The sequence below is a fragment of the Rhamphochromis longiceps genome, linkage group LG3 (genome assembly GCF_057381845.1).
Source record: "Rhamphochromis longiceps isolate RC_006_pf linkage group LG3, R_longiceps_female_GT1.1, whole genome shotgun sequence".
NCBI classification, from domain to species: Eukaryota; Metazoa; Chordata; class Actinopteri; order Cichliformes; family Cichlidae; genus Rhamphochromis; species Rhamphochromis longiceps.
The window spans coordinates 18406195-18421415 of NC_140559.1; the positions used below are offsets into that span (position 1 = coordinate 18406195).

General features: G+C 43.3%; 1 protein-coding gene and 1 pseudogene across 1 annotated transcript in view; one reads left to right on the forward strand and one right to left on the reverse strand.

The window, feature by feature from the left end:
- The first annotated feature begins 478 nt into the window (after nt 1-478).
- LOC146673260 (uncharacterized) lies at nt 479-3534 on the forward strand (annotated as a pseudogene).
- A 2125-nt stretch (nt 3535-5659) lies between these two features.
- The window catches only part of LOC146673261 (uncharacterized), a 171962-nt gene continuing 162400 nt past the window's right edge, over nt 5660-15221 (reverse strand). Inside the window, exons 2-4 of the mRNA XM_085401706.1 lie at nt 9794-9899; nt 7319-9343; nt 5660-7072 (exon numbers count right to left, since the gene is read on the reverse strand). Of these exons, the coding sequence (XP_085257832.1) occupies nt 7343-9343; nt 9794-9811 (2019 nt within the window). The 5' untranslated portion in view covers nt 9812-9899 and the 3' untranslated portion in view covers nt 5660-7072; nt 7319-7342. The remainder of the gene's footprint in view (nt 7073-7318; nt 9344-9793; nt 9900-15221) is intronic.

Sequence of the window (15221 nt, forward strand, 5' to 3'; positions counted from 1 at the left end):
TTTGTTTCTTTATCAGTACCTGTGAGAAGACAGTTCATACTGTGTTGTTCTCTCTGCAAAGGTTTCTATCAGTAAATCTCAGAGAGACAAAGTAAACATTTACCGTCAGGTCCCGAGCTACTGCTAAAGATACTGTTAGGATACATCACTGAAGATGCGTACCAGTGCATCCAGGAGATGTGTCTTTATAGTTAAACTCTGGCTGAGCCAGTGATGCCTAGGAAGAGACTAGGTGACAACCAAGAAAGTTTGGTGACTACTGGAGAGACAGATGACAGCTCGGTAAGATGGCTCCAGGGGCAGGGTGGGCTAGCATCCCGGTCTGCAGTTTTCGTGAGAAAGCACCCCAAAAAGCTACGGAAAGCCCTAAAGAAAGATACCCCCAGGAGATCCCGAGAGGGGGGGAGGATGAGGTCTCCAATCGGACGGACTCAAGGTTAACGACCAACGCAATGAAAGGACTACGAGTAAGACATGTATCTGCGGCAAGCTGTGTAAGAACCAGCGTGGCCTAAAGGTCCATTAGGCTAGAATGAAATGTTTGGAGCGGGAGAGTGAGGTGCAACGCACAGGTCCTGAACCTGGTGAGACGCAGGAGGAGCCTGGCCAGGAGGCACCCCACAGAGCCCAGTCCCTCTATGCACTGGACTGTTCCAATCCAAGCAGTGTAGTTCCACAACAGCGGATTAAGTGGCCACAGCCAGCAGCCGGAGCGAGTGGCAGAAGTTTGATGAGGATGTCTCCAACATCATACAAGCTGTAGCCAAAAGAGATGCCGACAGCAGGCTTAAAACAATGACCACCATCATAGTCAGCTACGCCTCAGAAAGGTTCGTCTGATCGAGAAGTGTAACAACAAGACCCCTTACACCATGAACCGCAGGGCCATGAAGATTCATCAACTGCGCCAGGAGCTCAGGAGCCTTAAGAAGCAGTTCAAGAACACTGATGCGGAGGAGAAGCAAGCTTTAGAGGAACTGCACAACATCTTGCGGAAGAAGCTGATTACCCTCCGTAGAGCAGAATGGCACAGGAGGCGAGGAAGAGAGAGAGCCAGGAAACGTGCAGCTTTTATTGCTGATCCCTTTCGCTTTTCCAAACAATTGCTTGGGGTTAAGCGAAGCGGGCAGTTGGAGTGCTCAGCAGAGGAGGTGAATAACTTCCTTCATGAGACCATGAGTGACCCATTGAGGGAACAAGACTTGGGACCAAACAAAGCTCTCATCAACCCTGCCCCACCATCTGTAGAGTTCAAGTTGACGGAGCCAAGTTTGAAGGAGGTGTGTGAGGTCATCAAAGCAGCCCGCTCAGCATCCTCCCCAGGTCCCAGTGGCGTACCCTACCCTGTCTATAAGCGCTGCCCAGAGCTGCTTCTCCACCTGTGGAAGATCTTAAAGGTGATATGGCGGAGAGGGAGAGTTGCTGATCAGTGGAGGTGCGCAGAGGGAGACTGGATTCCCAAAGAGGAAGATTCGAAAAACATAAACCAGTTTCGGAGCATTTCGCTGTTGAGCGTGGAGGGGAAGGTGTTTTTAGCGTTGTCTCCCGGAGACTGACTGAGTTTCTCCTTAGAAACAATTACATTGATCCATCAGTTCAGAAGGGGGGGATCCCAGGAGTTCCTGGTTGCCTAGAGCACACTGGTGTAGTTAAACGTTAAAGAGAAGCCCATGAGAACAGAGGCGACCTAGCTGTATTGTGGCTGGACCTGACTAATGTGTATGGGTCGATCCCACACAAACTGGTTGAGCATGCTTTACACCTCCACCATGTCCCTAGCAAGATCAAGGATCTGATCCTGGACTATTATGCCAATTTCAGGCTTAGGGTCACTTCTAGGGCAGTTACTTCAGACTGGCACCAACTCGGGAAAGGTATAATAACAGGCTGTACCATCTCAGGTACGCTCTTTGCCCTGGCAATGAACATGGTGGTAAAGGCTGCGGAGGTGGAGTGCAGAGGGCCGTTAACAAGGTCAGGTGTTCGTCAGCCCCCTATCAGAGCCTATATGGATGACCTCACCATTACAACATCATCAGTTCCAGGGTGTAGGTGGATCTTGCAAGGTCTTGAGAGACTCATCTCATGGGCAAGGATGAGTTTTAAACCTTCCAAGTCAAGCTCCATGGTACTGAAGAAGGGCAAGGTGACGGACAAGTTCCGGTTCTCAATTTCAGGAACCATTATTCCATCCATAATGGAACAACCAGTTAAGAGCTTGGGGAAACTCTTTGACTCCAGCCTGAAAGACTCTACTGCCATTCAGAAGGCAAATGAGGAGCTGGGAGCGTGGCTCATTAAGGTAGATAAGTCCGGCCTGCCTGGAAGATTTAAAGCCTGGATCTACCAGCATTCCATCCTGCCCCGAATCCTGTGGCCCTTGCTTGTCTATACAGTTCCAATAACTACTGTGGAATCTCTTGAAAGGAAGATCAGTGGCTTTCTTCGTAAGTGGCTGGGACTTCCCCGCAGTCTCACAAGCACTGCCTTGTATGGGGCAAGCAACAGCGTGCAGTTACCCTTCAGTGGTCTCACAGATGAGTTCAAGGTGGCTTGCACACGAGAAGCCCTACAGTACAGAGATTCTAAAGACTGCAAGGTGGCATCAGCAGGTATTGAGGTAAGGACAGGAAGAAAGTGGAAGGCTGAGAAGGCAGTTGAGGTGGCGGAGTCACGCCTAAGGCAGAAAACACTGGTGGGGGTCTTAGCAACAGGGGTAGCAGGCTTGGGGTACTTCCCAAAGGCCCAGGTCAGCAGGGCACAGGGAAAGGAGAAACACCAGCTACTCCAGGAAGAGGTCCGAGCAGGTGTGGAGGAGGAGCGAGTAGGTAGAGCTGTAGGCCTTAAGCGGCAGGGAGCATGGACAAGGTGGGAGAGCACATTGCAGCGCAAGGTCACCTGGGCATAGATCATGCAGGCAGACTTCCACCGGATCCGATTCCTAGTGCAGGCAGTATACGACACTCTGCCAAGCCCAGCAAACCTCCATCTGTGGGGAAAGATTTATTAAAGCTGGAGAGAAACCCCAGGTGCACCCACATTTGACAACTGGCCTCCTCAACACAGCCTCTGATTGGCAGCTACAGGCTGACCTGGGTAAACAACTAAAGTTCCCTCAGAACATTGCAAAAACATCACTCCGGCCAGACATGATAATTATTTCTGTGGCCTCAAAACAGCTGATCATGCTGGAACTCACAGTGCCCTGGGAAGAGCGGATTAAGGAGGCCAATGAAAGGAAACGAGGAAAGTACCAAGAACTAGTGCAAGAGTGCAGGGGAAGGGGCTGGAAGACTTTCTATGAGCCCATAGAAGTGGGTTGTAGGGGGTTTGCAAGACGATCACTCTGCAAAGTCCTAGGCCGGCTGGGCATGGCTGGGGCAGCCAAGAAGAGGGCCATCCAGGCTGTGAGTGAAGCGGCAGAGAAAGCCACAAGGTGGCTGTGGATCAAGAGGGCTGATCCGTGGGTAGCTACTGGTACGCAAGTCGGGGCCTGATCAACCCCGGCTGGGTCGCCTGGGCGAGGGTGTATGATGTTGTGAGACCCGAAACACCTGATGACCCCAGGATACATCACTGAAGATGCATACCAGTGCATCCAGGAGATGTGTCTTTATAGTTTACTGTGCCACATGCATATCTTTGGAAATAATGAATTAGGTGGCAAAATTTGAGAATTAAAATCAGTTAATTAACTAAAAAGATAGAAAACAAGTAGAAAACCAAATTGAAAGGAAATATGTGTCAGTGTGTCTCCTCCTGTGATAAAGCTCCACATGTACCACTGAAAACAGTTAAATTTGTTTGAATCTGAAATCATGGCTCAAACTACTTGTTCTGAGACCATTTCTTCATTTTTCACATCAAACTGTTTAATAAGACAAACTTTACACAGAGTTCATCAATGTACTGATGATGCCATAGCCCTGACACTACATACTGCCCTGTCACACCTGGAGAAGAGAGACACGTATGTGAGAATGCTGTTTGTAGATTACAGCTCAGCATTCAATACCATCGTTCCCTCGAAGCTGGACAGGAAACTGCAGGATCTAGGACTGAGCAGCTCCCTCTGCAGCTGGATCCTTAGCTTCCTGTCTGACAGACGCCAAGTGGTCAGACTGGGCAGCATCACCTCAATGGGGGCGATTGTGGCTCAAGAGTTGGGAGTTCGCCTTGTAATCGGAAGGTTGCCGGTTCGAGCCCCGGCTTGGACAGTCTCGGTCGTTGTGTCCTTGGGCAAGACACTTCACCCGTAGCCTACTGGTGGTGGTCAGAGGGCCCGGTGGCGCCAGTGTCCGGCAGCCTCGCCTCTGTCAGTGCCCCCCAGGGTGGCTGTGGCTACAATGTGGCTTGCCATCACCAGTGTGTGAATGTGTGTGTGAATGGGTGGATGACTGGATATGTAAAGCGCTTTGGGGTCCTTAGGGACTAGTAAATACAGGCCATTTACCATCCCCCATCACACTGAACACTGGTGCTCCACAGGGGTGTGTACTGAGCCCTCTCCTATACTCACTCTACACCTACGACTGCACAGCCACTGACAACTTCAACATCATTGTGAAGTTTGCGTACGACACTACAGTGGTGGGTCTTATCATCAATGGTGATGAGACGGCCTACAGGGAGGAGGTCAGCGCCCTGACCCACTGGTGTCAAGACAACCATCTCACCCTCAACGTCGCAAAGACAAAGGAGTTGATAGTGGACTTCCGGAGGTGCAGAGAAGTACACACCCCCATCACCATCAACGGCGCTGCTGTGGAGAGAGTGAGCAGCTTCCGGTTCCTTGGTGTACATCTTGCTGAGGATCTTACATGGTCAGTACACATAAACAAAACAGTGAAGAAGGCGCAGCAGCGCCTCTTCTTTCTCAGGAGACTGAAAAGATTTGGCATGAACCCCCGCATCCTCAGGACCTTCTATCACTGTGCCATTGAGAGCATCCTCACTGGATGCATCACCACCTGGTATGGCAACAGCACCGCCTACAACTGCAAAGCTCTCCAGCGAGTAGTGCGGTGCTCTGAACGGATAATTGGAGGTGAGCTTCCCCCCCTCCAAGACATCTACAGGAAGCGCTGCCTGAGGAAAGCGGGGAGGATCATCAAGGACTCCAGTCACCCCAGCCATAAACTGTTCAGACTACTTTCATCAGGAAGGAGGTTCTGCAGCATCCGGTCCCGTACCAGCAGACTGAGAGACAGCTTTTTCCATCAGGCCATCAGACTGCTGAACACGTCATAAACAACTCAGCTTCACCACTGGAACTTCAACATTATGCACTCCATACTGTACAGTAAATGCCACTGTTTTGCACATGTCTCAACTCTGTATATTTTTATATATTTATTTATTGTTTACTCTATTTAACTTGTAAAATATGTGTGTACACACACACACACACACACACGTAGAAAAATATTTAGTATACACATCCAGGAATGCATATACTATTATATACTGTACATATATTTATTAGTTTCAGATGTAGCCATTCTTGTATTTTTCTTGTTTACGTTATTGTATTTGCACAACTCTGTTGCTTGTGAAGCTCGCACACAAGAATTTCACTCACATGTACTGTACCAATGTACCTGCACATGTGATGTGACAATAAAAGTGATTTGATTTGATTTGAAATATAACTAACGCTTTAACATTATCAGGATTTCATAATACAAACTTCAAATCAACAGGGAAACAGCTGCCGAACATGTGGATCAAAATGAATTTATTAAAAAACAACATGTGGACTTCAAGGATATAGTAAATACACTAAAGTGAAAGGAGGAGCCAAAATTTGAAGGAATTTGAATTAAGTAAAAGTAGTCATCTGTGATCTTTAAAATGGTCCTGATGTGTGCTGCTGTTTTTAACTTTCAACATTTCTTTGCTGCCTCTGTGAATACGAATGTGGTCTTTGCCTAATTAAATAAAGGTTACACTGACTCACTGGTTCATCTTCTGGTACAAACTGGCATTATATGGAAATACAGCCCAAAACCAGTTTAGCTTGAGTTTCTTTTTTCTGGACATAAAGTCACAGCAGGTGTCGTTTCAAAGCTGGTGGACAGATTTAGTTCATTTTGGAAGTTTTAGAGCAATTGCTGTGAAAACATTTGCAGTTTTGGGAGAAAATGATTTAAGAGAAGATTTTACAACAGCAAAAGATTAAATATGAATGAAGGATTGAAATTTAACTTAGGTAACACATAAAATGAATACAACTACTAAACACTACTGTGTCCTAAGGAAACAAAGAATAAAATGTAACAGGGATAACATTTTAGAGAATTAAAATCCCTAAAAGTAAAAAAAATAAACTTGATATACATATCTATACATGCAGCTTCCTAAATGTAACATTCAGAATTATTCACTGCAGGTTCAGAAATCAGAGCTACCTCATCAGATCCAAGTGTGACATCAGCTGACACTCTTTACAGGAGATTCCATCTAAACTCTGTGGAGCCTGATCTCAAGGTTTTTAAGTCTGACCCTGAAACCAGAAGAGGATCTTTCTCTCTCTTCAGATTCATTGTGATCCAGTGATTTCAGTCCTGCATGATCAGGCTGATGTTTGCACAGAGCAGATAATGAAGTGAATGTTTTTGCACATTGGTAACAGTGAAACAGTTTATTTACAGCGTGGGATCGTTTGTGTTTGAAGTATGAACTGAGATTCCTGAAGCTCTTGTCACACTGGTCACAGCTGAAGTTCACTTCCATGTGTGTACGTTCATGTTTGTTACGATGACCTTTTGTCACAGTGTCTGCACTTGTATGGTGTCCCTCCTGCAGTGGTGAAGGATGACCCACACTGGTCACAGATGTGCTTTTTGACTCCACTGTGGAAGAGTTCATGTATTTTTAATGTACTTGGTGTGTGGAAGCCTCTCCCACATTCTTTGCAGTAGTTCATTTTGTCTCCAGTGTGGCTACGTTGATGTGTTTTTTGGTCCCGTTGATGATTAGAAGTTTTTCTACATAGGTCACAGAGAAACGCTTTCCCACCACCACAGTGACGACAGGGTTGAGAAATGGATCAGTGTGCTTCGCTCCGCTTCTAAACAAAGACATTGTAAGTCAGGGAATTCCTTCAACATTTTTATCCTGAACGTTGCCTGAAATAAAAAGCATCTCTGCCAACGTCCAATTACATTTTACTGTTTACATTATAACACTCAGCTTACTGAGTGAAAATGAGTCTTCATTTTTCAAAACAGTTCATTCAGTATAACTCCATAAGTTTACTGATCAGACTTGTTCCAAGCAATCAGGTTACAATTACAAGATAAAACTAAATACATACCTCACAGTAACTGCACTTGTAGAGTTACTTCCTTGTGTGGATCTGTTGGTGTTTATTCAGCTGATGTGGAGATTTAAAAGTCTTCTCACACAGGTCACATTTATAAGGTCTCTCCTCAGAGTGGCTAAACATGTGTCGTTGTAACTGTGCATCTGTTGCAAACAGTTTCCCACACTGGTCACAGCAGGAAACATCAATTCCAGTGTGAATCCGTAGGTGAATATTTCGGTACTGTTTGTCACTGAACCTTTTTCCACAAAAGTCGCAGCTGTACGCCTTAATTCCAGAATGGGTAACTAGATGCTTCTGTAAGTCGCTATTTTGAGCAAAAGACTTTCCACACAATTTACAGCTGTAAGGTTTAACTCCACTGTGGATGACTTGGTGTGTTTTTAAGTGTCCAGCCTGGGTAAAAGACTTTCCACACAAATCACAGCTGTAAGGTTTAACTCCACTGTGGATGACTTGGTGTCTTTTTAAACCTTCAGACAGGGTAAAAGACTTTCCACACAAGTCACAGCTGTAAGCTTTAACTCCACTGTGAATGATTTGGTGTCTGTTTAAACTTTCAGACAAGGTAAAAGACTTTCCACACAAGTCACAGCTGTAAGGTTTAACTCCGCTGTGAATGATTTGGTGTCTTTTTAAACCTTCAGACAGGGTAAAAGACTTTCCACACAACTCACAGCTGTACGCTTTAACTCCACTGTGTATGAGTTGGTGAGATTTTAAGTCTCCAGCTTGGGTAAAAGACTTTCCACACAAGTCACAACTGTACGCTTTAACTCCACTGTGGATGAGTTGGTGAGTTTTTAAGTGTCCAGCCTGGGTAAAAGACTTTCCACACAACTCACAGCTGTACGCTTTAAATCCAATGTGGATGAGTTGGTGAGTTTTTAAGTGTACAGCCAGGGTAAAAGACTTTCCACACAAGTCACAGTTGTATGCTTTAAATCCAATGTGGATGAGTTGGTGTGTTTTTAAGTGTCCAGCCAGGGTAAAAGACTTTCCACACAAGTCACAGCTGTAAGGTTTAACTCCACTGTGGATGAGTTGGTGTTTTTTCAAGTCTCCAGCCCGGGTAAAAGACTTTCCACACAAGTCACAGCTGTAAGGTTTGACTCCACTATGGATGAGTTGGTGTTTTTTTAGACTTTGAGCCTGGGTAAAAGACTTTCCACACAACTCACAGCTGTAAGGCTTTACCCCACTGTGGATGATTTGGTGTTTTTTTAGACTTTGAGCCTGGGTAAAAGACTTTCCACACAAGTCACAGTTGTATGCTTTAAATCCAATGTGGATGACTTGGTGTTTTTTTAAACCTTCAGCCTGGGTAAAAGACTTTCCACACAAGTCACAGTTGTACGCTTTAAATCCAATGTGGATGACTTGGTGTTTTTTTAAGTCTCCAGCCCGGGTAAAAGACTTTCCACACAAGTCACAGCTGTGAGGTTTAACTCCACTGTGGATGAGTTGGTGTCTTTTTAAGTATTGAGCCAACACAAAAGATTTTCCACACAACTCACAGCTGTAAGGTTTAACTCCACTGTGGATGAGTTGGTGTGTTTTAAGGTGTTCCGCCCGGGTAAAAGACGTTCCACACAAGTCACAGCTGTAAGGTTTAACTCCACTGTGGATGAGTTGGTGTTTTTTCAAGTCTCCAGCCCGGGTAGAAGACTTTCCACACAAGTCACAGCTGTAAGGTTTAATTCCACTGTGGATGAGTTGGTGAGCTTTTAGACTTTGAGCCAGGGTAAAAGACTTTCCACACAACTCACAGCTGTAAGGTTTAACTCCACTGTGGATGAGTTGGTGTGTTTTTAAGTTTCCAGCCTGGGTAAAAGATTTTCCACACAAGTAACAGCTGTAAGGTTTAACTCCACTGTGGATGAGTTGGTGTGTTTTCAAGTCTCCAGCCTGGACAAAATACTTCCCACACTCATCACAGCTGTAGGTTTCCTCTCCCTTTCTTCTGTAAGGTTTGTCGGCCTCCTGAGAGCGCTGACTTCTTGCTCCATGTTGGTCCTGCAGTGACAGAGATACAAACACAGGCAGTGAGTGAAATTCAGTCGTGCAACAAACTGAAACTCCCTCCATTGGTGGAATCAAACATGTCAAAAAACACATTGTAGGTGTGTTACCACCACCTTCTGGTGATAGTATCACATTACAATGATCTGCTACAATGAGAGTTGTACAAAATGACATTATTGAAGAAATATTGATCATCAGTGAAACTCTTTTACTTCAGAAAAAAATCAGAGTTCAACTGATGATATTGTTGTTTCAGTGTGTGTAGGAAATATGATCTTTGTATTTTCTTGTAACTTCTGTGGTTTTTGGTTGTGAATGTAGATTCTGTATATATGGAGGAGCCCAGGATGGAAAAGATAAAGCTGCTGTTAACAGGTTTTTAAAAACCAACAAGCTGTACACACAGTTTCAATAACAGAGTAACTGTGATGTTTTTCTCACCTTTTGTGTTGAAGACATTCTTTCCTCTGTAGTGGCTGAGCTGAGTCCAAATGGCTGAAATTTATCCTCTGCTGCACCACCAGACTCTTCTCCTCCTGTTACTCAGCTGGGACACAAAAAGTATATATTTGTATTTTATCCCTGACAAAAAGAAGCAGAGCAAATAAACATGACTAAACTCCTCAGTGACAACAATACCTATGAAGCTTCAAGGTGAAACCCCAGAAGCAACTACAAAAAGAAAGTCATCAGTTGCCTACAAGAACTTGAAAGGAAACATCACTGACCCCCCTGCATATCGCCGCTTTTACCCAGGGGATGCTACACCCTGTATATTTGGACTTCCATAGATCCACAAAGACGGAGTCCTGATCAGTCTCAATGGTAGCAGTATAAACTCAGCCACCTACAACATCTCCAAGCACCTCATTACCATCCTAGCTCCCCTAGGATGGTAATGAGGTTTTTAAAAAAACATTTCAAAACTCACTTTGTTAATGTGGAATTCTAAAATTATTTTACAAATGGAGAATTTATTCTACAATTCATCATCTAAGAATTCTGTATTTCGATGTGTGTGTGGCTCTTGCGGTCCTCCATATGGTGGTACAAATAGAGGACATAGAGGAAGTGGCACACATCACGAGTTGGTACATGTTGAAGGCGTTAACAACACACAGTGTGGTTGGCTAGGTTAACTCACAAGCAGAATTTAGCTGTGCCTGACTACAATAGAGACTTTCTTCTTTAGATGTTTCTGAAACAAGGTGTAGTAAAAAGAGATTTGTTTCAGAAAAAGGGGAAAGTAATTAAAATGACATACATAAGCACAGAATGTTTTAATCCTACTAACACATACACACACGCAATGAAGCTCATGAATACCAGATGGTATTTTAAGCCTGTGTTTCTGATTTTATTATGTTGTTCGGTTCACTTAGTAAGATGAGAAGCAATATATGAACTAGTGGACTAATATTATATTAGGAAAGATGATTGAATGATAGCAGGGGTGAACAGAATGCAGCAGAGGGTTTAAATGAGTGAGACTAACAGATTCTTAGTTTCTTGTTCCTAATGATCAGATAAACGATGAGTTTCATATCCAGTTAAGGAACGAAGAAATAAAAGAGGTCAAAGATTTTAAGTTTTTAGGAATAATTTTTGATCTACTTCTTAAATTTGACAAGCATGTAAGGGAGATTGCTAAAACGTTCAAGGCTAATCTGAATTGTTTTAAGTTAATTTAATTTTAAGTTAATTCGGCACTATATACCTGCTTCAGCAGCTCAGTTATTTATGCATTTGTCACGTTCCTGGGTCTTTTGAACCAGTGTTTTGAATTCTAGTTCATTTTTGATGTTTATGGCTTATGTTTAAGTTCTTTAGGTCAGCGAAGTTCATTTGGTTATTAGATTCCTCTTTTATTTTCTTCCCCTGTATTTAAGTTTCCCTCACCCTTTGTGTTTCATGCTGCGTGTCTTATGTTATCAAGTTTGTAATGTCATGGCTGCGTCTCATGTTTCCTGTTTTATTTTGAAGGTCTGTATCCTATGTCAGAGTAGTCAGCTTTGCTTCCTTTGTCTCGTTATGTCAGACTAGTGTCAGCTGTTTCCCCATGTGTTTCCACTTCCCCCAATCACCCATGTGTGTATTTAGTCTGTGTTTCTGGTTGTTTTTTGTCAGGTCGTCTGTTGTTCTCTCCATGCTTTTAGATTTCATGTTGTTTGTTTAGTTCTTTCAGTTTAGGTTAATGTTAGTTTTACTTCAGTTTGCCTTTGTTGTATTTTTTTTTCTTTTTTAACAGCCTCGTTAAACGGCTCACTTTTTGCTAATTCAAGTTTTGTTCCACGTTCCATTTTTGTCAGCATTTTGGGTCCTCTATGTCACTCCATACAGTCTGCCTCTGCCAGACTGTGACAGAGCCATCTGACCATGTGGGACCCAGCAGACATTCATTTCACAAACTTTTTTTAGTTTAGTGTCCACGTCGCACAGCTCCATGGATTTTGGATTATCTTCTCTGCAGAAGGTGGAGAAGGAATCTATTCAGGTCCAGCTATGTTGGATTATTGCTGCCAATCCGTTTTTTGTGGAGCGTTTATCGGAGCATCACAAAAACTGTTTTGGCTACAACTGGAGGAGTTTCCCATTCACTGCCAAGGCAGCAGCCGCCCAGAATGCAGACTGAACCACTCCATCCCCTGTGTGACGCAGCTCTCCCTACACCAGCTACAGGAGTTAAAGTTGGCATGTTGAGTCTCCCGCCTGTCTCCATGTCGATGCAGCAGTAGGGATGGGTATCATTTAGGTTTTATCCGATACCCGTACCAAACCGGTACTTTTGAAACGGTGCCGGTGCTTAAACAGTGCTCGAACCAGTGCTTAAAGAATGGAGAACACACACTTTGTCCAAAAACCTCATGTTTAGCTGGGGGTTTTTTTTAATTTTTTTTTCTTCTTAAAAAGATAACAATGTTAGCCTTTTCTGCAGGTATAGGGCATTGTGATGGCCGGGACCCCACCAAGCCACCCGAGGGTCCATGTACACGCCCACATCACCACCGGCCGTCAGCTAAGCTGTCCAGCCGTGCCTGCTTCGCCGCTGCCACCTTCCACGTGGTCGGCCCCCTGATCTCCTCCGTCGCCACCGTTGGACTTGTGGCCGACCCCGTGAACCTTTGAACTGCTATGCTGTCGACCTCCGGGTCGGCCCCCCTGAACGGCTTTGCCATGAACCTCTGTTCTACCGAGATCGGGGTCAAGTTTTATTTCACGTTCCATTTTGGCTCCTCTACATCACTCCATACAGTCTGCCTCTGCCAGACTGTGACAGCATTCCATGATATTCTCATTTTTCATATTGTATGACAGTTTGGACCCAAGCAGCACCATCTACAATTCAGCCTGTGGTATCCTTATATAACAAATCTTTAAAATAAAAAAATAAAAAATCTGTTTGTGCAGCCCTAAATAATGCTATCAACTAAATGTTAGAAAATCGCGATTTCAATTCATACTTTTATGTGATCTCATTTCCAAATGAAAATGTTTAAAAAAAAAAAAAAAAAAAAAGACAATTGCACCGCATTTTGGGACATAATGTACATGAAAATAAGCGCTCACTCTTCATGCTCAACAAATGAAAAGGGCAGAGCCTCATACCATGTGATACAGAAGCCAGCGGGCAGGGGGGAAAAAACAACAGAGCACGTAGAGCTGGGCGATATGAGATTTTTTCATATGACGATATGTTTTTTCTTTTTTCATTTCAGACGATAATGATATATATCACGATATAAGCCAAATAACTATATTTGTAAGTAAAATGTGAAATAATCAGCAGCTTGTTTTGATTTAAATATTTATTTCCCATAATAAGTTCAACAGGGTAGATGTACTTAAGGAACATGAGACTTTTTCAGCTAAACAAAGGCAAATATTGCAAACTACACAAAAGGCAGCCACTAAAGCGTTTAAGTTTCAAAATAGAACAAACAAAACAGACTACTAAATTGTCAATTCCACTTAGAAATTATTAATTCTAAAAATAAATCTTAGTTTGTTTTACAGAAGAACAGACAAAATTGACTAACTTTTGTCAATATCAAATAAACTGAGAATTAAAAGGAAATTCTCAATCTCTCCTTGTTGTATAGCTTAGCTTTTCAAACAGTTTAAACAATGTTTGATGAATGACGAATTAGCGCTTTCAGTCAGAGATTGAGCATGGACCGGTTTATTGTATTTCCAGACTTGCTTTCGGCGCAATTTACAGTGCGCGCTACTCTGTTTGACTTGAAATAGCCGAAATACCTTCACACTACGGAACTTCTATGGCTCTTCCGTTCGACAATCTCTCCGGCATTGGAACCATCATTGGTTTTATTCTCCGATAACCTTCGATCATGCTCTCGGTTGATTTTTCTCTAGTTGGCACACTCATTTCCTCCATTACCCGGGCAACACGGCGGCTGGCTGCTTCCCAAAACAAATACACATATGTGGCTTGGCACTTGTGCTGTACGTAACAAGTCACGTGATGTGACGCTGCGGCTGTGATTGGTTCAGCTCTGCACTACTTAATTTGGATTGGCTGTTCTTTTTTTTTTTTAAGAGGACTAGAGCGGTGAGGCCTATTGCAATAGTTAAATTTTTCTATCGAGAAAAAGTTATTTCACAATACATATTGTTATCATTCTATCGCCCAGCTCTAAGAGCACGTGAGAGAAACTGCCTGAGGGGAGAAAACATAATGAGTGCAGAGGAAAAGCTCGCTGAAGGCGGTGAGAATGACAACCCCACTGTAACATTAACCTTTTCCAAGAAAAGGTTCTCATTCCTCCGTGTGGAAGTTTTTTGGTTTCAAAGAAGATGATGAGAGTCAAAAAGACATAATTTGCAAGCTGTGTTTTGCCATAGTAGCAGGACCGCAAGCTAACACTACGAATTTGTATAACCACCTTAAACATCACCATAAAGTGCAATATGACGAAGCTATAAAGGCCAAGAAAGTGACAGGAGAAAATCCGTCCCTGTCAACCACTTGCTCCCCTCAGGCAGGAGGCTCCAGTCCATTCGCACCAGAACCTCTCGCCATAAGAACAGTTTCTTTCCCTCTGCTGTTGGACTCATGAACAATAACCACATGACATCCCACCACTAACACATGACCCTACACTGTGTTCACTGCATCATTCCATGTTTGGCACTGATCACCACCTGCACTCATGTATATATCATGTATATATCTATCTATCTACTTAGCACTTTTAATTTTTATATTTATGTTTATTTAAGCATTATATGACAGTATTTTTGCACTAAGTACCGCAGCAATTTCCTAATGTTGTAAACCTGCTCAACATTTGGCAATAAGACCCTTTCTGACACAAACACACACATGCAATGAAGATCAGCTTGTTATCTGTCGTCAGTGTTAAAATAGTGTAAATTGTATCCACTGCTGGCAATTAACTCTCCAGGTTGCAGGACAATAGGTGAAACTTTTGGTGAAAGGGGGAAAAAAAGAAAAAGAGGAGAGATTCTGGTTTGACCAACCAGTGATCAGACAATACATTTAGTTGTTAATATAGTAAATTGTCAGATGCTTTCTGCTTGATTGGTGCAGGACAAATAATTTACTGTATGGACCAAATTCTCTTTTGTGATAATATATTGAACATGCATTTCTGTTGTCCTGTCAACTTAGTGGGTTATGAGCTGATATGCAAATTACTTGATTGTTACTAGATCAGGGAAAGATGACTGGATTATAAAACAAGTGAATAAGATGTAACAGAGGGTTGAAATGAGTTTCTTGTTCCTGATGTATGGGTGAAGCTTGCACGACAACATGTCACATGTTTTGTGTTGGGGGAAAAAAAGAGAAGAAAAGTTAAATACAATGATTGGGTCTGTGAAAATG